The sequence below is a fragment of the Larimichthys crocea genome, chromosome X, assembly GCF_000972845.2.
Source record: "Larimichthys crocea isolate SSNF chromosome X, L_crocea_2.0, whole genome shotgun sequence".
Lineage (NCBI taxonomy): Eukaryota > Metazoa > Chordata > Actinopteri > Sciaenidae > Larimichthys > Larimichthys crocea.
Genome location: NC_040020.1, coordinates 9,593,737 through 9,614,306, shown reverse-complemented (window position 1 = coordinate 9,614,306; position 20,570 = coordinate 9,593,737). Strand labels below are relative to the sequence as shown.

At 44.5% G+C, this 20,570-nt stretch overlaps 2 protein-coding genes across 12 annotated transcripts in view; one reads left to right on the top strand and one right to left on the bottom strand.

The window, feature by feature from the left end:
• kdm4c (lysine (K)-specific demethylase 4C) overlaps positions 1–4,859 on the bottom strand; it is a 30,808-nt gene extending 25,949 nt beyond the window's left edge. For all 7 annotated transcript variants that reach the window (XM_027283319.1, XM_027283323.1, XM_027283324.1 and 4 more), the window contains exons 1-2: positions 4,725–4,859; positions 14–180 (exon numbers count right to left, since the gene is read on the bottom strand). In XM_027283319.1, coding sequence (XP_027139120.1) covers positions 14–157 — 144 coding nt within the window. In that variant the 5' untranslated portion in view covers positions 158–180; positions 4,725–4,859. The remainder of the gene's footprint in view (positions 1–13; positions 181–4,724) is intronic.
• ecpas (Ecm29 proteasome adaptor and scaffold) overlaps positions 1–20,570 on the top strand; it is a 51,549-nt gene that overhangs the window by 29,642 nt on the left and 1,337 nt on the right. For 3 of the 5 annotated variants that reach the window (XM_027283316.1, XM_027283314.1, XM_027283315.1), the window contains 47 exons: positions 7,723–7,853; positions 8,568–8,684; positions 9,170–9,288; positions 9,669–9,815; positions 9,906–10,083; positions 10,173–10,312; positions 10,397–10,475; positions 10,566–10,685; positions 10,770–10,855; positions 10,948–11,023; positions 11,103–11,152; positions 11,241–11,307; positions 11,419–11,541; positions 11,620–11,723; positions 11,812–11,935; positions 12,043–12,123; positions 12,210–12,426; positions 12,574–12,665; positions 12,785–12,919; positions 13,004–13,175; positions 13,293–13,465; positions 13,550–13,651; positions 13,834–13,957; positions 14,043–14,188; positions 14,296–14,350; positions 14,441–14,555; positions 14,643–14,711; positions 14,797–14,908; positions 14,989–15,156; positions 15,245–15,324; positions 15,472–15,577; positions 15,691–15,738; positions 15,883–16,001; positions 16,084–16,234; positions 16,318–16,383; positions 16,464–16,553; positions 16,654–16,720; positions 16,799–16,890; positions 16,971–17,037; positions 17,109–17,303; positions 18,059–18,270; positions 18,342–18,385; positions 18,460–18,652; positions 18,735–18,882; positions 19,652–19,757; positions 19,837–19,925; positions 20,022–20,093. In XM_027283316.1, the coding sequence (XP_027139117.1) occupies positions 7,723–7,853; positions 8,568–8,684; positions 9,170–9,288; positions 9,669–9,815; positions 9,906–10,083; positions 10,173–10,312; positions 10,397–10,475; positions 10,566–10,685; positions 10,770–10,855; positions 10,948–11,023; positions 11,103–11,152; positions 11,241–11,307; positions 11,419–11,541; positions 11,620–11,723; positions 11,812–11,935; positions 12,043–12,123; positions 12,210–12,426; positions 12,574–12,665; positions 12,785–12,919; positions 13,004–13,175; positions 13,293–13,465; positions 13,550–13,651; positions 13,834–13,957; positions 14,043–14,188; positions 14,296–14,350; positions 14,441–14,555; positions 14,643–14,711; positions 14,797–14,908; positions 14,989–15,156; positions 15,245–15,324; positions 15,472–15,577; positions 15,691–15,738; positions 15,883–16,001; positions 16,084–16,234; positions 16,318–16,383; positions 16,464–16,553; positions 16,654–16,720; positions 16,799–16,890; positions 16,971–17,037; positions 17,109–17,303; positions 18,059–18,270; positions 18,342–18,385; positions 18,460–18,652; positions 18,735–18,882; positions 19,652–19,757; positions 19,837–19,925; positions 20,022–20,093 (5,367 nt within the window). Of the gene's footprint in view, positions 1–4,896; positions 5,010–6,595; positions 6,732–7,722; positions 7,854–8,567; positions 8,685–9,169; positions 9,289–9,668; positions 9,816–9,905; positions 10,084–10,172; positions 10,313–10,396; positions 10,476–10,565; positions 10,686–10,769; positions 10,856–10,947; positions 11,024–11,102; positions 11,153–11,240; positions 11,308–11,418; positions 11,542–11,619; positions 11,724–11,811; positions 11,936–12,042; positions 12,124–12,209; positions 12,427–12,573; positions 12,666–12,784; positions 12,920–13,003; positions 13,176–13,292; positions 13,466–13,549; positions 13,652–13,833; positions 13,958–14,042; positions 14,189–14,295; positions 14,351–14,440; positions 14,556–14,642; positions 14,712–14,796; positions 14,909–14,988; positions 15,157–15,244; positions 15,325–15,471; positions 15,578–15,690; positions 15,739–15,882; positions 16,002–16,083; positions 16,235–16,317; positions 16,384–16,463; positions 16,554–16,653; positions 16,721–16,798; positions 16,891–16,970; positions 17,038–17,108; positions 17,304–18,058; positions 18,271–18,341; positions 18,386–18,459; positions 18,653–18,734; positions 18,883–19,651; positions 19,758–19,836; positions 19,926–20,021; positions 20,094–20,570 lie in introns of those variants that run through there. The other 2 variants (XM_027283317.1, XM_027283318.1) reach the window with 2 other exon arrangements.

Below are 20,570 nucleotides of genomic sequence, written 5' to 3'. Positions count from 1 at the left end.
TGTTGATACCTACCTTAGCCAGGCCCGCACGGTGAGCGCCCTGAGACTCCATATAAACCAGGTACTGGTTGAAGTCCTTGAACTCTTCCATGGTGGGCCTGAAGGTCATTATCTTGCAGGTGGGGTTCGCAGGGGTGAACACCTCTGCTCCCGCCATCCTGCCGCCTCACCGGATATAACCTGCGGACAAAAACACAACTTAAATTATATTTTGTGCATTGCTTAGATTGTTTTCTAGTACATTTCTTATTTTTCTTATCGACCTTGTGTATTGTGAGCTGCTGTAACAGGTTCTCTGGTGCGGGATCAATAAAATGGATCTGATTTTTTTATCTTTATAACTGACCTTTAAATTCTAATGTGAGAAATATTAGATCTGGTCAAATCTATCGATCGGCTTGTTAACTATGTAGGGAGGAGGTGATTACACTGGGGAACACAGTTTTTGTTGAGTTAGGTCTGACAGCTGTTAACTTATTTCTGGGTGCGGATTTCAAAACTGATCTCAGTTTTTCTCTATCACGTCAAGTTTTTGAACTATAGGATCCCTGTTTTCTTAAAAAATATGAAAAATACTGCATTTAACAAACATGTTAAGTGCAGTATTGAGCTATCAATAAACATTCGTCATTCATTCGGGTTGTAGATTGAGTAAACCAGGAAAGTTATGGCAAAACACAAAGCCGCTGTCACTTCGAAAGTACAGCAGAAATGTACTTACTCTGGTTCGAAAGTATGATACCTTCACTCATTGTTCAAGTAAGTTTTTCTCATTCAGTCTTGATGCTAGGATTTCTGAAGCTTTTTTGATAGGTCCAAATCATGTGCCAAATCATTCAACTCGTGCTGATCAAATCCCCTACGAACTGAATCCTTGTGAATTTCAAAATCTACATCGTTGCTGTCACTGCGTTCTTCAACATCACTCAGATCTTCTAGAGGAGGTAGTTGTTCGAAAACTGGCACTGGAATTTTAGCTGAATGAGGCATTGGTCTTAAAGCTGGCGGGAGATTAGAATATTCTATTTTTCTTTTATTTGTCTTGTTAAATCCTGATGAAACAAAAGTAACAGTCCAATGTTTTTTGGGGATACCAAATGGCAACTTTTCACGTGTTGCTTTGGTCCACATCCGTAAACTCTCAACACACTGTTTGCACGCTTTGTGAGGGGCCCATGGCTTGTTGTCTTGATCACCGAGTTTTACTTTAAAATATGCAAAATATGCTTGTTTGACAAATGCACTGATGTTTGCTTTCCTCTGACTTGGTGAAACTAGCACAAATATAGCAAAAGGAGTCAGGGTTGTTTAGGCATTTACGACGAGAAGTAGCAGGAGCAGACATGATCTGGAACGAAGGAAATATATACCTATGTGAATCAAACACTAAGATGGAATAGTTACAAGGTTTGAAAACTACAAAAACAGCATCAAACCAAATAGAACTTACAACTGTATGCCCATGGTGACAAGGTTAAGAGGACAGCACAGATCCTCTTCATTCTACTATGCCAGCTTTCTGTGTGCAGATATTGACAGTACTGAACTATTGGGAGCTGCACACACCTCACCGCACTGTCTCAATGTGACTGCACAAACAAGTTGCCACGTAGCTGCAGATGAGTCCAATGGTAATCAGCTGGCAAGTTTCACTACAGCTCATCAGTGGAGTTTTGCTGATCTGGAGAATAAAAACTTGACGTGCTAGAAAAAAAATTGACGGCAGTTTTGGAATCAGCATAAAAATCGAACTCTTTTTCAAATTGTTCCCCAGTGTTATCGGAAACATCGATCGGACAAGATAAAATTTACCACATAGGGGTGAATCAAAATTTCTAAACTTGATGGTGATTAATTAATCTAATGTGCTGATTACGTATTACTGTAGATTTAAAACTCAGTTATTTAATATTTTTGGCACCTGTTGCCGTGAAACTCATGCCGTCATAATTTCATACGCATATAAGTGTGACTTATTTTAAATTAAGTAGTGCTCTGTTTATTTATTTTCCTGTTTGTCGAGGGCATCATTTTTTCTTTGCAATCCTAAAATCTGCAGCATGAAACATCATTTACAACTTTAAGTTATTTAAAAAAATAGTCTAATGCTTTATAGAGCTGTTTTCAGTTGCCAGTTTGTCAAAAATAGTGTTTAAGTTTTATTTTGCGGAAAACGAAGAAAAATATATATATTATCATAATATTGTCAAAATGTAAAAATACAAATACAAAACTTTTTGTTTGGACTTCATGGAAAAAAAGTTGTGATAGATATGTTTTATTCAGGATTGTATGGCAACACATATCTAAACCGAAACTACATTAATAACTCATTGACATCTATATGGAAGTGTCATGCTAGAGCAGGATTAACCAGCACAACCTGACAACCCAGCTGACGTATATCTAAAGTATGAAGTACATGAGTACAACTTACATAAGCTTCATAAAGGATTCCTCATTTTGATTATAATCTGAGGCTGTGTTATGTTTCCAGTGTGCATGTATGGCTATTACTTATATTCACATTCTGTGTTTTTTTAGATAATATATCCAGAAAACATCCAGAACTTTTAATGTGCAGTCACAAAAACCATCAAACACTCACTCGATGAAACTGAGTGAGTTCCCTCTGCTGCAGAGGAGTTTGTTACTAGCCTAGGCAGGGGCGCCGTATAGGGGGGAAAAGTTAGGACAATTCCAAGGGCCAAAGAGTGACAGGGGCCCCAAAAAATAGGTAAACACCAATATACAATATAATAATGAAATTAATCATCTTTGTTTTTACGTGTTTTGGGCAGTAAAAGTTAAATAAAAATTCACGGTTTACGTGTTTTGGGCAGTAAAAGTTAAATAAAAATTCACGGTGGCTTTTAATCTTTAATCATCAAATAGTGAACTGCACTGCAGACTGCACGGCAGACTGTATGCAGACAAATCACCAGCAGTAAATACTGTGCTAGTACTAGTATTGAACTACAAGACGCAAAACGGTTGCAAGCCTTTAATCAGTCCCACCAGGATTTTTCTTTTTTTTTTAAATAGTTGCGGCCCAAAATGCCTGATGTTGCATGAGGTTTTAAAAAAAAAAAATTAGCGGTAAAAGTTGCGGTGCTTTTTACATTTTTGTTGCGATTTTGTTGCGGGAGGTAGTGAAAGTTGCAATAAGTTGCGATTTGACAGTCGTGCTGGGGTCGAGGGGGCCCCGGAGAGGGCGCTATGTCCACGTCCCCGGGAAGCGGCGATTTCCGGGCGGGTGGGCGCCTGTACCTTCGCCCCCCGAGCCTTTCCAAGCTGAACCAGAGCCAATCGCGGCGCACCGCCGCGGAGGAAATGCGCCCAGCGGGGGCCAGCCAGTGCCGGGGAGAGGTCCCACAAGGGAACCCTCCCGCACCGCACGGCCGTCCCTGACCCGCTGAGTTGCGGAAAAATCGCGGCGATTGCTTAAAATTGCAACACCGCCCTGAATTCACGGGGATTCACTGAAGTTGCGTTGAAGTTGCAAATCGCAAATTCCGTTTAATTAGAGTTCTGTAAAGCTTTTGATGGGATAGTTAGGTCCTAGAGATGTGCGCAGAGGGGGGGGCCCAATTTGATTTTTTTGTCATGGGGCCCAATTTGATTTTTTTGTCATGGGGCCCAAAATTCCTGGCGGCGCCCCTGAGCCTAGGGGCTAAGCAGTAAGACAGTTTGCATGTGTGTGTTTTGTTGAAGTTCACCACTAGATGGAGGCAGAGACGAACACAAACGTGGGTTTGATCCTTTGATCCTTCGTGATGCCAACAACCCCCTTTCCAGATTTTTTTTGTCCCATCCCACTCCCAACTCTGACTTTCCTCTGTGTGTGTGTGTGTGTGTGCACCCAGACAAAGGATCAACACTGAGGCTGCTGCTGCTGGGATGACCATGCTTTTATATATATTTACACCACTTGCACACCAGCTTTACAATGGCGTGCAACCCGGTGTTATGTAACATGAAATTAACAGGCTGAAACAAGTCCATGCAGCTGCCGTGTTTTGAACACAATGTGTGCACATCACCACTCTTTGTTTAGATATTAGAAAACAAGCCACAAAGCTGGTGCTTCAGCTTTATTTATTATTTATTTATAGACATTTATATCTATCAGAACAAACACATTAAACCCTCCAGGCGCAGATAAATCTCAGCTGAATTACAGTTTCTGTTTTGAGCTGTGGCACATCTTTGTTTGTCTCTTACCCCCCCACCACCACCACCAACAAAAAAAAAGCTAACTAGCCGACTAGCCTTTACGTTTTGTTATGATGCAAAGTAAAACACAGTGATCAGACACTTAGCTCACTTATGTTCACCTGCAGGGACTCACCTGTCTGTGTTTGACTTGAATTTAATTGGAAACACTTTCTCGGAGAGGAGGGAAGAGGAGAAGAAGCGTAGCTAAGCTAAGCTAGGCTAGGCTAGGCTAGGCTAAAGGGGGTTTAAATGTCCCTGGCTGCAGAGAGGCCTGTGTTAGCTGTGAGGCTTTGTACGCCTCCAGTCATGACATATAAACACTTAGAATAACATATACACAGTGTATGGAGGCTGTGCGGGTTTAAAATAAGCAGCGGTGACAAAGCAAACAGTGTGTGTGCCAACTTATTCGCCTAAAAGCTAAATAAAATCAGCCCGTAGCTGCTGGATAAACTGCTCCATGCACAGGTCTCACCTGTGTTTGATCAAAGTGTCCAAAGTCTCACCTTGATCCAGACAGACGGGTTCGTGTTGTTGTTTATCCCCTTCCTTGTTCGTCCAGCTGATTCACATGACAGCTGCTGGTGGCTTGCTTGCTTGCTGCTGCTGCTGGTAGTGGTGTTGGTGTTGTTGGTGCTGAGAAGGAGCCTCGTCTCGTTTCAGACCGCCTCTAACGGCTCCGTGCTCAGCCGGTAACGTGCTAACAGGCACGGCCGCGATGAAGAGGCAGCGCGCCGCGTCCAGCCGCTGCGAGATCTGCGCAGCAGAGGAGGCGGACTGGAACGCAGCCTGTTGGTGAAAAGCGCACCTGCAACATCTCCAACATGTTTATACACACGTTATATAATGTATAACATATAAATACATGTTATTATGCACATTAAATGGCTAAACTTTTTAAACTCTATCTCCTAACTGTTCTTGCAAAGCAACAGACACACGTTATGATTAAACTAGATAGATAGATAGATAGATAGATAGATAGATAGATAGATAGATAGATAGATAGATAGATAGATAGATAGATAGATAGATAGACTTTTATTTATCCCAAGCTGGGAAATTACAGTGCAGCAGCAGCATTACACACAGTGACAAGAGACAACATAAGAATAAAAATATAATAATATTTAAAAAAAGCAAACTATACATAATAAAATATCAAAATAGCAATAGTAAATAAAATAAAATATACAAATAAATACCAAGATAAACATTTTATGTGTATGTGCACTCAACTTTATTCATAATAAGTTATTAAAAAGCTGTTTTCAGTTGCCAGTTTGTCAAAAAAAAATAGTGTTTATTTTTATTTTTAACAAGTTTTATTTCGCGGAAATCAAATTCCTTGTGTGTGTGTTCACAAACCTGGCGAATAAAAGTGATTCTGATATTAATTCTTCTTTATGTTCAATATTAAAGTTTCAGTGGCCTTTTCCACTAAAATATTAGAAACATCTCTCAGTATGATGCAGTACAGTTTAACACCATTTTATATTTTTTTACATCTTTTACTTATATTTTATATTTCATGCATATTGTCGTTTGCATCAGGATTATGAGGCAAACACTATTTCAGTTCTCTGTGTGTCCTGTACATATGGCAGCATTGACAATAAAGTTGACTTGAGACTTAAACAACAAATAAATAATGGTTCCACTTACTAACATAAACATTGTATGTATATGTGCAATCAACTTTATTAATAATAAGTTATTAAAAAGCTGTTTTCAGTTGCCAGTTTGTCAAAAGAAATATTGTTTATTTTTTATTTTTAACAAGAAAAAAATATATTGTTATAATATTGTCAAAATTTAAAAATGCTAATTTAAAATTCTTCATAGAAAAAATGTTAAAATAAAAATAAAAGATGTGTACAGTTCTTTTTTGTGTGTAATAAGTAACTTTATAAATAATATAAATAAATATTATATCCATAATTCATATACAAGTGAAGACATACCAGACATAGACCAGAATATAACATAACACTGAAGCATAGTATAATAATAATATCCAATCCACTTTATTTATATAGCATGATTTTTAGCAAACACAGGGTTTCCAAAGTGCTGCACAACAAGATAAAACACAATAAATAAACATGAAGTATACAATAGAAAGAGAAGAAAAACAATCAAATAAAATAAATAAAAAGCACTACCCACACAAGATAAAATAAATAAATATATGCATGTACTGTATACACATAATACAACATAGAGGTGTATTAGTGTGGTTGTCCATAAACATATTGGATTCATATTCATGCATTTAAACGAGTATAATTAATATGGTGTGTGTGTGTGTGTGTGTGTGTGTGTGTGTGTGTGTGTGTGTGTGTGTGTGTGTGTGTGTGTGTGTGTGTGTGTGCAGTATGAGGTGATGAAGCAGAGGAGTGGCTCTGCTCTGCTCTGCTCTGTGCTGCCTCTGCTGGCTGCAGTGACGCTCAGTGACCTGAGGGGGCCGCTAATGTCCCTGTCTGCAAACATGGCTGCTCAGGATGAACTCAGTAAGTTTCTCTCTGCGTTATTTCTTCATTAAATCTCCTCTAGCGTCGGCTCGGTGTCCGTCAAACAGACACCGAACACCGGGCCCGCTTCTCTACAACCACCTGGGTGGTTTTAAAGTCGGCGTTAATGTTTATTTCAGACACCAGCAGATAGCTTTACTCTGCTACACAGCTAGCTCCGGTGCTAACGTCAGGAGGCCGTTTGCCCAGTCATGGTGAAAATGAAACAAACCACGCAGCCCGTTAATTTATAATCATTAATCACACTGTTAGGCTGCGGGGTTAATAGCTGGGTGTCTGAGGCGTTTCTGCTTAATGTGAGGGTGGTGTCAGCTGTCGCGGAAAGCCGGTGAAAGGCGTTGATAATCTAGTTTCAGCTGCTTTGGTCAGAGCCATGCCGAGAGAAAGAAGGCAGGGCTGGGTGATGGTGCACCAGCACCAGCTGCTACATGAGTGGAGCTACACCCAGATGATCTGTGTCAGCATTACAGCACAGCTTATTACTGTGTTTGTGTGACACACAGAGAGACAGAAAACCATCAAATGACCAAGACAAGACTACAGAGACAAGACCAAGACTACAGAGACAAGACCAAGACTTTGAGGGGTTGGGACCAAGTCAAGACCAAGACTACAGAGACAAGACCAAGTCAAGACCAAGACTACAGAGACAAGACCAAGACTTTGAGGGGTTGGGACCAAGACGAGACCAAGACTACAGAGACAAGACCAAGTCAAGACCAAGACTACAGAGACAAGACCAAGACTTTGAGGGGTTGGGACCAAGTCAAGACCAAGACTACAGAGACAAGACCAAGTCAAGACCAAGACTACAGAGACAAGACCAAGACTACAGAGACAAGACCAAGACTACAGAGACACGACCAAGACTTTGAGGGATTGAGACCAAGTTGAGACCAAAACCAGGACAAAGGTATTTCTCTATTGTTAACAAACCATCAAATGTGTGGATGTTTGTGTTTCCAAACAGATCAGCTGGAGCGTGTGTTCCTCCGCCTGGGCCATGCAGAGACAGACGAACAGTTACAGGACATTATCTCCAAGTTTCTACCCCCCGTGCTCCTCAAACTGTCCAGCGTTCAGGAGGGCGTGCGGAAGAAAGTAAGTCCAGATAAAGGGTGTTTCCTGTCTCTGTGCTGCCGAGAGATTACAATGTGTCGCCTGTGTGTGAATCTTTAGTGTGTGTGCTGCAGACGCACCTCAGTGAAAATGTGAATAAACTGCAGGGTGGTGCTCTCAAATGTGAACTTCTGTAACCTAAACCATAAAATAAACACATACAACCAGCAATCACCAGTGTTGTAGTCAAGACCAGTAAGACCAAGTCAAGACCAAGACAAAGACAAAGAGGTAAAGTGAGACAGAGACAAGACCAAGACTTTGAGGGATTGAGACCAAGTCAAGCCAGCATATAACCTACTTAGGTAACTAATATTCACCAGAGCTTGTGTTTCCGACATTGAGTCACCTCATTAAGCATCATTGCAGTATTTTCAAACTGCTGTCTTTTCTTTGGACTTTGATTCCAGGAGATGTGGCTGATGTCTCCTCCCAGACAGTTAACAAATAAATCAGACAGCACACAGACATTTAAGTGACATCCAGCATTTGTGGTGTTGAACAAAAATCCAGGGTCCTCTTTGTCTGAGACCGAGACGACTGAGGCCTTTAAAATGTCGTCTGGAGTACTGCAGTCACTTTCTCCTTGTACGGAGTTCTGATATTTCCTCTTCTGCCTCTGAGTGTTGATGTCTACATGTGCTCCTCCTCCTCCTCCTCCTCCTCCTCCTCCTCCTCCTGTGTCTCCTCTGTCAGGTCATGGAGTTGTTGGTCCACCTGAACAAGCGGATAAAAAGCCGACCTAAGATCCAGCTGCCGGTAGAAACTTTGCTGGTGCAGTACCAAGATCCTGCAGCCGCCTCCTTCGTGACGGTAAGAGCCACATTTTACAATATTTATCTCCTGAAGCCAGAAATTAAAGGACCAGTGTGCACGAAGAAGAAACTAGGAGAGGCCGTACTTCGATTGTAATGGAAACACAGCGTCTGGAGATACTAACCGCTCATTCTATTGTAACATAAACATAACAAATGTTATTTTCAGGTGATTATACACCCATGACAACATAGTTATGAATATTATATTTCATTTCAGCTGTAAACAGAGCCATTAAATCTGACACACTGGACCTTTTTAAATATATAAATTAGACAATCCAGGAGTAGAACAAAATGTGTAAATAAATGATATTATACTGACTAATAATTTATTATTACAACTTAGTTTTTATGTTTTAATACCGTATGATACAGTTTTCTTATCTTAATTAATCTTGATATTTAAAAAAAAATTTAATTTGTGTATTTTGTAGAATTTCACCATCATTTACAAAAAAATTTAATTTGTGTATTTTGTAGAATTTCACCATCATTTACATCAAAATGGGTTACCCACGTCTGGAGGTGGGGAAACAGTGCGAGCTGGCTCCCACCCTTCTCACTGCCATGGAGGGCAAGCCACAGCCACAGCAGGACAGGTGAGCACACACACACACACACACACACACACACAGTCACATGTAGGGCTGGGCGATATATATCGAGATCATATCGTTTATAAACCGATATAGTTTATTTTGCGTTAAAATTACATTTCTTCCCTTGAGCCGCCAGTTCGCTTTTAGAGGTGGAGCACAGGACTGTGTGTCAGCTGTTGCAGTGCGTTGTGGGATTTGTAGTATGAGTGGTGGGAGTGTGACGTATGACATTTTTAGGTCACAGAAAAAATATCTATATATATCGAGTATCGCCATTCAGCTAAAATATATCGAGATATGTTTTTGGCCCTCGTCACATGCAGATGCTGCCTCTGTCCTCTTTATGTCGGGTTGATTTTATCCGCTCTCTCTGCTCTCAGCCTGATGCACCTGCTCATCCCGACTCTTTACCACATGAAGTATCCTGCAGACTCCAAGAACGCTTTCCCATTTAACTTAACCGAGAGGCCAAAGACGGTGCAGCTGCTGCTGGAGTTCATGTTGGATGTTTTACTGATGCCGTATGGGTGAGTTCCTGCTGTGTGATTTCACTATTCTATCACCAAAGCTCCTCCACAGTTAGTTAAATGTTCTCTCTTCGCCTCCTCCTCCTGTAGGTTTGTGCTAAATGAATCCCCGACTCGCCCGGCTCCTTCCTCCTCACAGGGAGGCTCTGCAGAGGGGGTGGTGACTGCAGGTGGTCAGGGTCTCCCCCAGCCTCCCCCGGGGATGAGCGTCTATGCTGCCAAGAGGGTGATCGGAGAGGCTCAGTGGAGCGCTGAGCAGCTCGAGCAGGTATGAGACCCGAAGCTGGAGGATGAGTCAAGTGTGTTTTTCTTGAGTATCCGCTCATGACTCCTTCGTTGTGTCTTTGTGTGTGTCAGTGTAAGCTGGGAATCGTGAAGTTCATCGAGGCAAAGCAGGTACCAGAGGTGGAGACGGTGGTGCACCTGGTGGTGGCGTCGAGCGACACCCGACACAGCGTGGCCACCGCAGCTGATCTGGAGCTGAAGAGCAAACAGAGGTAGGTTAAAGGTTCATGTGTACTTCACAGATTCTCAAATTATATCACTGATATCTGCTGACGTCCGTGTGTTTTATCATCCAGCATCATCGACTGGAACAACCCTCTAATTATCAACAAGATGTACAAGGTGTACCTGGGGGATGTTCCTCTTAAAACAAAGGTTTGTGATCTCAACGTCTAATTAATCAAACTTAACCTGTAACATTTAATAAATATGAAGTGGATAATAATGTTTTTTTATGTGCATTAGGGCGGCAACATGAAGCAGGAGCTGAAACACGAGCCGGTCAGCACCAGAGTCAAACTGAAGATCTTGCCGCATCTTCTACGCTCGCGTCTAGCCGCAGAGTGCTTCCCAGCTAATATCCAGGTAGGATCTTCGTCTGGAGGTCGGCTAAATCCTTTTTACAAGGTGTGTGTGTGTGTGTTACCGTTTCTTTCCTTTCCTCTGTAGGTCGTGTATGACGGTCTGTTTGGAGCCAACACCAACAACAAACTGCTGTCTCTCACCTTGCAGTTTGTCCATCACATCTGCATGGTGTAAGAAAATCTTCCTTTTGTCCAGATCCATGTTTCATCCAGCGTTTTTTTTACATATAAAGAAAAATATTTGGGCTTTTTATGTTCTTCAGATGTCCTGATACTAATAAACCTCTGGGACTGATGCTGCTCAACGGTCTCACCAAGCTCATCAACGAATACAAGGAGGTAAAACTACAACAACAAATGGCAACATCTGGCAGTTTAATCTGATTTCTATCCACTAAACAACTTTTAATCCTTGCAGGATCCTAAGTTACTCTGTGTTGCCTACTCTGCTGTTGGAAAGCTGTCAAGGTATAATGAAATAATTCCTTTTTATTTCTTAAACATTGCCAGCTTGGTGTGAAATTTTAGAGAATAAAAATGTACTTTTCTCTCGTAGCCGCATGCCGCAGCTGTTCATAAAGGATATCGCCCTCGTGCAGCAGTTTTTTGAGTCCATGTGTAAGGTCGGTGAAAGAACTCAAACGTCTGACATTAAATTAAATGAGCAATCAAAGTAAAAGCCTCTATTTTAAGGTGTTGCCTCTGATATTTCCAAACTCCTGTGTCGTCTGCAGGAGGAGGCCGACGTGCGTCTTGCCATCCAGGAAGCTTTGTCCATGATGGTTGGAGCTTATGCCAACCTACAGGGGGCGCTGCTGAACCTGATGGAGGCCCTGGTGGCTGCGTATATCACAAAGGTGAGTGAACATTGGTGAAACACACGTTTGGTATGTAAAGAAACATTAACGTTGACTAATTTAAACGCTTTCGAGCAGCCGGAGGTTCAAGTTCGTCAGGTGGCCATGAAGTTCGCCAGCACAGTGTTTGCCCACGATCACGTGCCATCAAGATACCTGCTGCTCCTGGCAGCCGGAGACCCGTGAGTCCCCAAAAACACACAAAACTACAACATATAAAGAGATCAGCACTACGGAATATAAAAATGAGCTGGTTTCCGTTTGTTTCAGGAGGGAGGAGGTGTCCGGGGAGGCCCAGAAGGTGCTGAGAAGTTTTCCTACCAAGAGCTCTGAGAAGGAGGGACCGAAGCCGATGCCATCCTTTCCTGACATGGTGGCCTACGTGCAGGAGAAGGTGATGCTTCGTGCTTCATATTTGGCGTTTGTCTTGGAGGTTATAAGGTGGCCGATTTTGTGAAAGAAGTGAAGAGCCTCATGTGTTTTTGGTCTTGTGGTTATCAGGCGGCTCAGAGGATGAATACTCCAGCTAAGTACATCGTTGGAACTTCCACTATTCCCTTCAACCCATCTGCGTTTGGAGAGGTAAATATTAAAGATCAGTTTAAAAATTCATCTTTGGGGAACAAACGTCTTCTATCTTATATCTCTGTCTGGTTGTTTTTCCGCAGATCATCTGCTACCTGAGGATGTGTTTAGCTTACAGCGCCGGGGCCACGCCCGTGTCCACGCGCCTGGGCGCCATGCAGGACGACGCGCCGGCCATCGGCCGTTACGTCCAAACGCTGCTGTCCTCTGAGCATCAGCCTTCGGGGTCGAAGGGTGCAGAGGCGAACCCTGTTCACGTCTACGTGGATCTGCTGCAGCAGCTGCTGTCTGCCGGAGGAGGTGAGAGAAGTTAGGACCATTTTACTGCAGGAGTAACATATTTCTGTATATCTGAACAGTTTCTGAGTAACATATTTCTGTATATCGTGTATATATTCATGTGTATGCTGTTCTGTGTTGGTTGGATCATGTTTAATCTCTCAACAGGAATCCCGGTTATGTACTGTCTGCTGGAGGTGGTGTCCATCTGCCCGGAGAAACTGGCTCCCAGATTTGTTGGTAAAATCGACTGGATTAAAGTGAGTGTTTTATTCATTTGTGTTTATTTAGACGTAGGACGGAGGCCGCTCTGTCTGACGTTTAAACACACACTTAGCTGTCCTGTCATATTATAAAACGACTGTTTCTCCTCCTGCAGAGTCTGATGAACACAAATAAAGAGGACATGAGGGAGCTCGCCGCTCAGCTGTACGCTTTGGTCGTTTCCACCATGACCGGCAACGAGCTGCAGCTGGCTGTGCACAACCTGGTCAAAATCACCAAAGACAACCATGTAAATAACTAGATATATTTTTCATATATTTAAATATTGCGTTTTCTTTTTTTTTTAAACCTCGGTTTGCTTTGACCGCAACAGAGTCCTGAGACTCAGCACGGTGCCATCCTGGCTCTCGGCTACATGGTGGGAAGGTACATGAGCAGGAGGAAAGCTGTCGCCTCGAGTGACTCCACGCACGGCATGGGGCAGCCGATGAGTATCACCTCCCAGGATGATGATGAACTCGTTGCCATGGCCACCAAGACAATCGGTGTGTGATTATTTCGCCTTCATTTATCTAAAAAGTGCAAAAACACGGTGTTAAAATGTCATTTATTTGTGTATATATACTCTGTGAGTTCATCAACTTGTCTGTGTGTCCGTCCAGGTTCGTTCCTGGACAGCAGCACCGCTCTGCTGGCTGTGGCGGCGTGCATAGCGCTGGGAGAAATCGGGCGTAACGGCAGCCTGCTGATCCCTGCAGACGGGGAGGGCTTCAGCAAACTGTCAGTCGTGGAAAACCTGCTGGCTCGGATCCCCTCTGGGAAGGAGAGCTCAAAGGTAACATGGAAGAGCACAAAATGTGTATGTATGTATGTGTTAATATCAGATCTGCAGCATCTCATATCGCTTTTATCTGTCCAGATGAAGGAGCGTTCAATCCAGACGTTGGGTTACCTCCCTGTGGGAGATGGAGACTTCCCGCACCAGAAGAAGCTGCTGCAGGGTCTCATGGACTCTGTGGAGGTGTGAAACTGTAGCATCAATAATAATAACTTTATTTATAGGGTTCACAAAGGCAGATAGTGAGGACAAACAAAAGCACGACAGAAATAAGATTTAAGAAGATGAAGGATAAGGACAGTGATCCCTCTGTGAAGCTGTCAGTGGAAACATCTCTCTCATTTATTCCCTTCTTCTGTCTTAAGGCCAAGCAGGTGGAGCTGCAGTTTACGGTGGGAGAGGCGATAACCAGGGCCGCAATCGGCACCAGCTCCGGAGCTGCCAGAGACCCGTGGACCTGCACCGAGGAGCAGTACAGCCCGCCGCAAAGTACGCACTTCAGTCGTAGCAGCTGATTTGTCAGTCAGATCATCATGTCGCATGATGAGAGTGACCCTCTTTCTTTCCCCGTTAGACATGAAAAACAACGACGTGGTTCCTTGGGTCCTCAAAACCATCCTGTCCAAGTACATATGCAGCCAGAACCCTCATGTCCGACAGGCAGCCTGCATCTGGCTGCTCTCCCTGGTCAAGAAACTCAGCCAACACAAGGAAATCACAGTGGGTCCAATGTGCAGCAACATATCTCTGAATCTAAAGACACATAGAGCTCACAGGAAACTTGTTACCCGCATGTTTAATCGATTATCTTCACACTTCTCCTGCAGTCTAATCTGAAGGAGATCCAGATGGCGTTCATCTCCGTTCTCTCAGACCCCGATGGTAAGAATCAAACCAGCAGCACTCCTTCCTTTGCTCTCTGCTCTTCTCAGTCCTTCATCTCTCTCTCTCTCTTTTTCTTCTCTCGCTCAGAGCTGAGTCAGGACGTGGCGTCTAAAGGCCTGGGCCTCGTGTACGAGATGGGAGGAGAGGGCGACCAGCAGAAACTGGTGTCCACGCTGGTGGAAACACTCATGACTGGCAAAAGGTGAGCTGATGGTTGAAAGATGAAGAGAGAGAATCACAGGAGGTCGTGGTGTAGCATGAAGATGTTTTTATTTTTGAATCTCTGCAGAGTGAAATACGACATGTCGGACGATACGGAGGTGTTCAAAGGAGAAGATGTTGGGAAAGCACTTGATGGGTAAGTCGCCGCCGTCTGTCTGATGTCTCTTTATGTGTGTCCACAATATGATCTTCATCATCTTCTTCTCCCTCGTGCATCGCAGCCTGACCACATACAAGGAGCTCTGCTCATTGGCCAGCGACCTGAACCAACCGGATCTCGTCTACAAGTTCATGAACTTGGCCAATCACCACGCCATGTGGAACTCTCGCAAGGTATCCTCCTCATGCGTCACGCTCGTCCTTCCGGTCCCATCACTTCGCCCACAGGTCCTGAGTTTTCTCCTCCTTTTCAGGGAGCGGCTTTCGGTTTCCACATGATCGCAGCCAAAGCCGGGGAGCAGCTCGCTCCGTTCCTGCCCCAGCTCGTGCCCCGTCTCTACCGCTACCAGTTTGACCCCAACCTGAGCATCCGCCAGGCCATGACCAGCATCTGGGATGCTTTGGTCACCGATAAAACCCTGGTAGGAGTCGAGTCTTGTGCACACGCAGAAAACACATGAATGGGACGTGAACGTGGAGGTAATGTGAGCGTGTCTGTCTGTTCTTCAGGTGGATAAATATCTGAAGGACATCCTGCAGGACGTCATTTCCAACTTGACCAGTAATACTTGGCGAGTCCGTGAATCCAGGTACACAAACAAACCGTTATCCACTTCCACTGATTTATTTATGATTAGTCTCAAGCAAAATGAATGTACAGGAACATTTACGCTTTATTATTAGTCGTTAAGCTTTTATCCAAAAATACCCACAAAAAAATGTGTTTTTCCGTCCAGCTGTTTGGCCCTGAACGACCTGATTCGAGGCCGCCAAGCTGACGACCTCATCGATCACCTGGCGGAAATGTGGGAGACGCTGTTCAGAGTCCTCGACGACATCAAGGTGAGCCGGAGATGAACGCAGGATGAATTCAACAAGAGCGACGTGATGTTTGTTGAGTTAAAAAACCTGAACACAAGGAGAAGTTTTCGTGACTGTGTCATTTTGCATTTCAGGAAACCGTGAGAAAAGCTGCAGACCTCACACTGAAGACACTCAGTAAGGTAAAGTCTCCGTCTGTCTTTGAACGCCTCGCGTCACCTTCACTGTCAGCTGACGTCGGTTCAGATCAGATCAGGACGTCCTCACGTATGAACACGCGTAAGAACACGTAAGCTGAGTGTCTGTGTCTCTCCCTCTCTGTCCAGGTGTGCACTCGTATGTGTGAGTCGACCGGCTCCGGCGCTCAGAGGACCGTGGCGGTGATGTTACCGACCCTGCTGGAAAAAGGCATCGTCAGCAACGTAGCAGAGGTCCGCGCGCTGAGGTAACGGCTCATGTTCACGCGCTGTTTGTCTTTCAGCCACCGCGTCACCAGATTATAATTCTATTTAATTGATTCCCCTCAGTATCCAGACCCTGGTGAAGATCAGTAAGACAGCCGGTGCCAGACTAAAGCCTCACGCTGCCCGGTTGATCCCGGCCCTGCTGGAGGCCCTCAGCTCCCTGGAGTCTCAGATCCTCAACTACCTCAGCCTCAGAGCCACGGAGCAGGAGAAGGTAAGCTCGGCCAAACCTGGTAACCAGTTTTTCAGTTTATCCCAAGCTGGACTCCACCTGACTCATGAGTTCTGCCTCCGCAGAGCGCCATGGATGCCGCCAGGCTGAGTTCTGCGAAGTCGTCTCCGATGATGGAAACTATAAACATGGTAAGAACGTTTTCACTCTCAGTGACTCGTTTTCTTCTTTCCCGGTTTCTAACGATCCGTCTCGTGTCGTGTTTCCTCAGTGTCTGCAGCACCTCGACGTTTCTGTGCTGGGCGAGCTGGTTCCCAAACTCTGTGAGCTGCTCAAGAGCGGAGTAGGCCTGGGCACGAAGGTAGAAATACTTCGGTTGTGTGTTGACGTTTGAATCCACGTGTTGCTCTTCTGTGTGTAAAGACTGAGTCGGTCTGCCTGTGTCTGTCTCCTTGGCGTAGGGCGGCTGTGCCAGTGTCATCGTTTCACTGACGGTGCAGTGCCCTCAGGACCTCACCCCGTACTCAGGTAGACTCATCACCTCCTGTGATGTGTTTCACTCTTTGACGCAGGTGAACCGACGATAAAGATGTTTCATGTTTCCAGGTAAACTGATGAGCGCCCTGTCGAGTGGGATCCACGACAGAAGCTCTGTGGTACGGAAACAGTACGCCTTCGCGTTGGGACACCTCGTCAGGGTGAGCGCCGCGTCTGTCTTATTAATCACAGCACTGCTTGTTCTCGGTGACGTGGTAAACATGTCGTACTTTCTCATCAGACGGCAAAAGACAGAAGCGTAGAGAAACTACTACTGAAGCTCAACACCTGCTACCTGGAGAAGGAAGGTAAGACGATCCTCTCCTTAAAATCTCATTCCTGTGTTTACTTCGACTCTGATTTTTGTATCTGCTCTCAGAGCCGGTCTACAAGTCCTCCTGTGCGTTGACGGTGCACTCCATCAGCCACTACAGCCCCGACGTGCTGAAGAGCCACGCGGTAGTCGCTCTGCCGCTCGCCTTCCTCGGCATGCATCAGGCTCCGGGTCCCGACGAGGAAGGAGAGAGCCACGACGCCACGCTGTGGGCCGAGGTGTGGCAGGAGAACGTTCCAGGTGAGAAACACCGATGAAAAGTGTTTCCTGTATTTAACTTTAATCTGTGTCACAGCCGACCCCACAAATAAACAACATAAAGGTAAATACATACAAGAAAATATAGGAATAATAATTAATAAGACAAAACATCGTCTATAAACTATAAATGTGTAAATACACAGACAGGGTGACCATGCTGGGTCACTTTACATTAAATATTATATAAAATAGTTTGTAGCAGTTATTACAAAGATATTGTCGTCACAATGTATTTTTCCTCTTTAAAGCTCGTGAATATTTAGATTTAAAGCTGAACGGTGGAATAATCTGGCTTCTCTGGTTTTTGATGTCGTACATGACTCATTTTTATCGTTTAGCAGCAGATACGTAACTTCAAAATAAAAGTGGAGTTTTGGATATTAGTCTACAAACTTACAACATGTGGACAATCGTCATTACAGAATCTACCTAATGATGATTGTTCAATGTTCGTTTAAAACTTGTTTTAATAAGAGTGATCTAATAAAATTCATTTTCCCGAGAGAAACAGGCTGTATGAGGAAAATCACTGAAATAAACTGAGCGTTACTGACACCTTGTATCAGATGCACAGACTCCGGTTCTGTTTCCTCTCAGCAACAGATAGAAAATGTCAGATATCCGACCAAACGAGGTTTAAAAGGACTAATTCCATTTCATAAAAAGGACTTCCCGTCTGTAAAACGGTTCTGAATTCGTCCGATCTTTGTCATCTTGATCTCTGACTTCTTCAGGAAGCTTCGGAGGAATCCGGCTGTACATGAAGGAGCTGATCGCCATCACGCAGAAGGCTCTGCAGTCCCAGTCCTGGAAGATGAAGGCTCAGGGTGCAGCTGCCATGGCAACCGTTGCCAAGGAACAGACGGGCTCATTGGTGGCGCCGCACCTTGGCATGGTGCTGACCGCTTTGATGCAGGGACTGTCTGGACGCACATGGGCCGGCAAGGTGATTACACGACGGCAGAACGAGACAAAGTTTCATTTATTTATTTTAATCATGATTTTTTTCTTTTTCAGGAGGAGCTGCTGAAAGCCATCGGGTCGGTCGTCTCCAAATGCAGGTGAGACTCGTCGAACAGCGTTTTAAACTTTTATTTGAGCGTCGACGTTCGCTCACTTCTGCTCTGGCTTTCAGCGCGGAGCTGCAGAAGCCGTGCGCGGGCCAGCCGACCGTCGCCGAGGTGCTGGAGGTCGTCCTGAAGGAATGCCGCAAGGAGAGTCTGGTGTACAAAATGGCAGCCCTGCGCTGTGCCGGAGACGTGCTCCACAGCAGCAAGGAGGACCGGTTCAGCGACGCAGCGGAGATCCTGTTCCCTCTGATCAAGAAGGTTCATCATACGCGATCATACGATAAATATGACGACGTGTGAAGAAGCCTGTGCCTTAATCTCTCCTCCTGGTTCCCGACAGAGCTGTCCGCAGAGCGGCGCTGCGTCGCTGAGGTCGCTGGATGACGACGACGATCGAGATGCAAAGGAGGCTGAGCTGCAGACCGAAGCTCTGCTGTGTGCTTTCGAGACTCTCGGAAAGGCTTGGCCCAGAAACCCACAGACTCAGGGTGAGCTACAGACACAGCTACAGAACCACAGCTCACACAGAACCACAGCTCACACTGAACCAGTTCACCGGTTCAGTTTCGTATTGTACATCACGTATGGTGGATTAACCCTGCAGACAGGGTATGTGGCAGACCACACTTTGAACCTTGACCTTAAAGAGAGAGGCGTAGATGTATTCATGCAAAGAATATCGTCTTTTATATTTGCAGACACTTTAATTTATCTCCGTTCACGTGACCTGTAGTGAATACAAAGCTGTAAATATTGTACACCTTTCCTCACACAGACATGTTGGCATTGTTTCTGTGATTACGACTAACCACATTTCTCCATATTGTCTGTTTTGTTACACTTTAAGATCCAGAAAAATTACGTTTCTTCAAATGTAAAGCTAAACTAAGATACTTTGTTGTAGTGAAACAAACGTAAGCTGCGTCATATCGGTCTTAAACCACGGCAACATTTCTCCCAGAAACTTTAAGAGACTTTATCCAGGTCTTAAAGTTTTATGTTTTCCTGTAAAAACGGGAAAACATGGAGCGACTTGTCATGGATATTGACAAGTGTTTGTAGGAAGTGTGAAAACAGCCAGACCTGGAGCGAAAAGCAGCTCTAGGCGTCTCTAATGGGGAGTACAGTTGCCTACCGAGGTGGTTTTCTTGCCGGGTTTGGCTCCCGTCATCCCGGGTCAGTTCAGTTTAACCACATGACTGACCCATCCAGTTTCACGGTGAGATGTTTAAAAAGCAGCGTTGTGTTCGTCTGCAGCTCGGTTCCAGGTGGAGGTTTGCGGCCTGATGTGTGAGAAGCTCAAGCTGAGCACGTGGAAAGTCCAGCTCGCCGTCCTCCAGTCCATGAAGGCGTACTTCCAGGGGTGAGGACCAAACGAAGATTCATTTTCAGCTGATCAAAGTGTGTTTACGTCATAAAACCTGAGCTGTTCTTCTCTGCAGGTTACTGCTGCTGGAGAAAGGCGGCGAGGACTTCAACGCGCTGTCGCAGATCCTCACAGAGACCTGCGCCGCTCTCACTTACCCTTTAGGTAAGAGCTTTCATCACGTCTTCGTCTTCATCGTGCTGTGATTTACAGTCACGAGAAGCTTCATCGACATGTCGGTGTTTTTGTTTTTCCATCCAGAAAATAAAAGTTACTCCTCCGTGAGGACAGAGGCTTTGTCGGTCGTGGATCTGATCGTGAAGAGAACTGGAGGTGAGAAACTGATGTTCTTATTCAGAGTTGAAATATCTCTGCAAATATTCGACGTGTTGAGATGAAATTTAGTTTCTGACTTTGACAATTCACCGGGGGAAAACTGACTTTCATTCTGGCACCAACGACAGGTTCATCTTTGTGTTTTTTAATAAAATATCTGGACGACTTTTTAAGATTTGACGTCCGGGGATATGATAGGTTGTTTCCGCACGCTGGGTCCGCCCATCCGATAGAAACTCGCTTCAAAACAAACAACAAGCTAAAGTTCTGTCTCGCCCAGACGTGCACGACTTACAGTCACAAACACAGACGACACACTCAGAAGCACCGGACCCGAGCGGCGAGTCTGCAGCGGCGTCGACGTCAGTGGCTTCACAAATTTGTTTCAGTCTAATTCTTACTTCAGCAGTATTCTGTTTATCATGCACCAACAACATTATAAGTCATTAATAATTATCTATAACTTGTACAAAT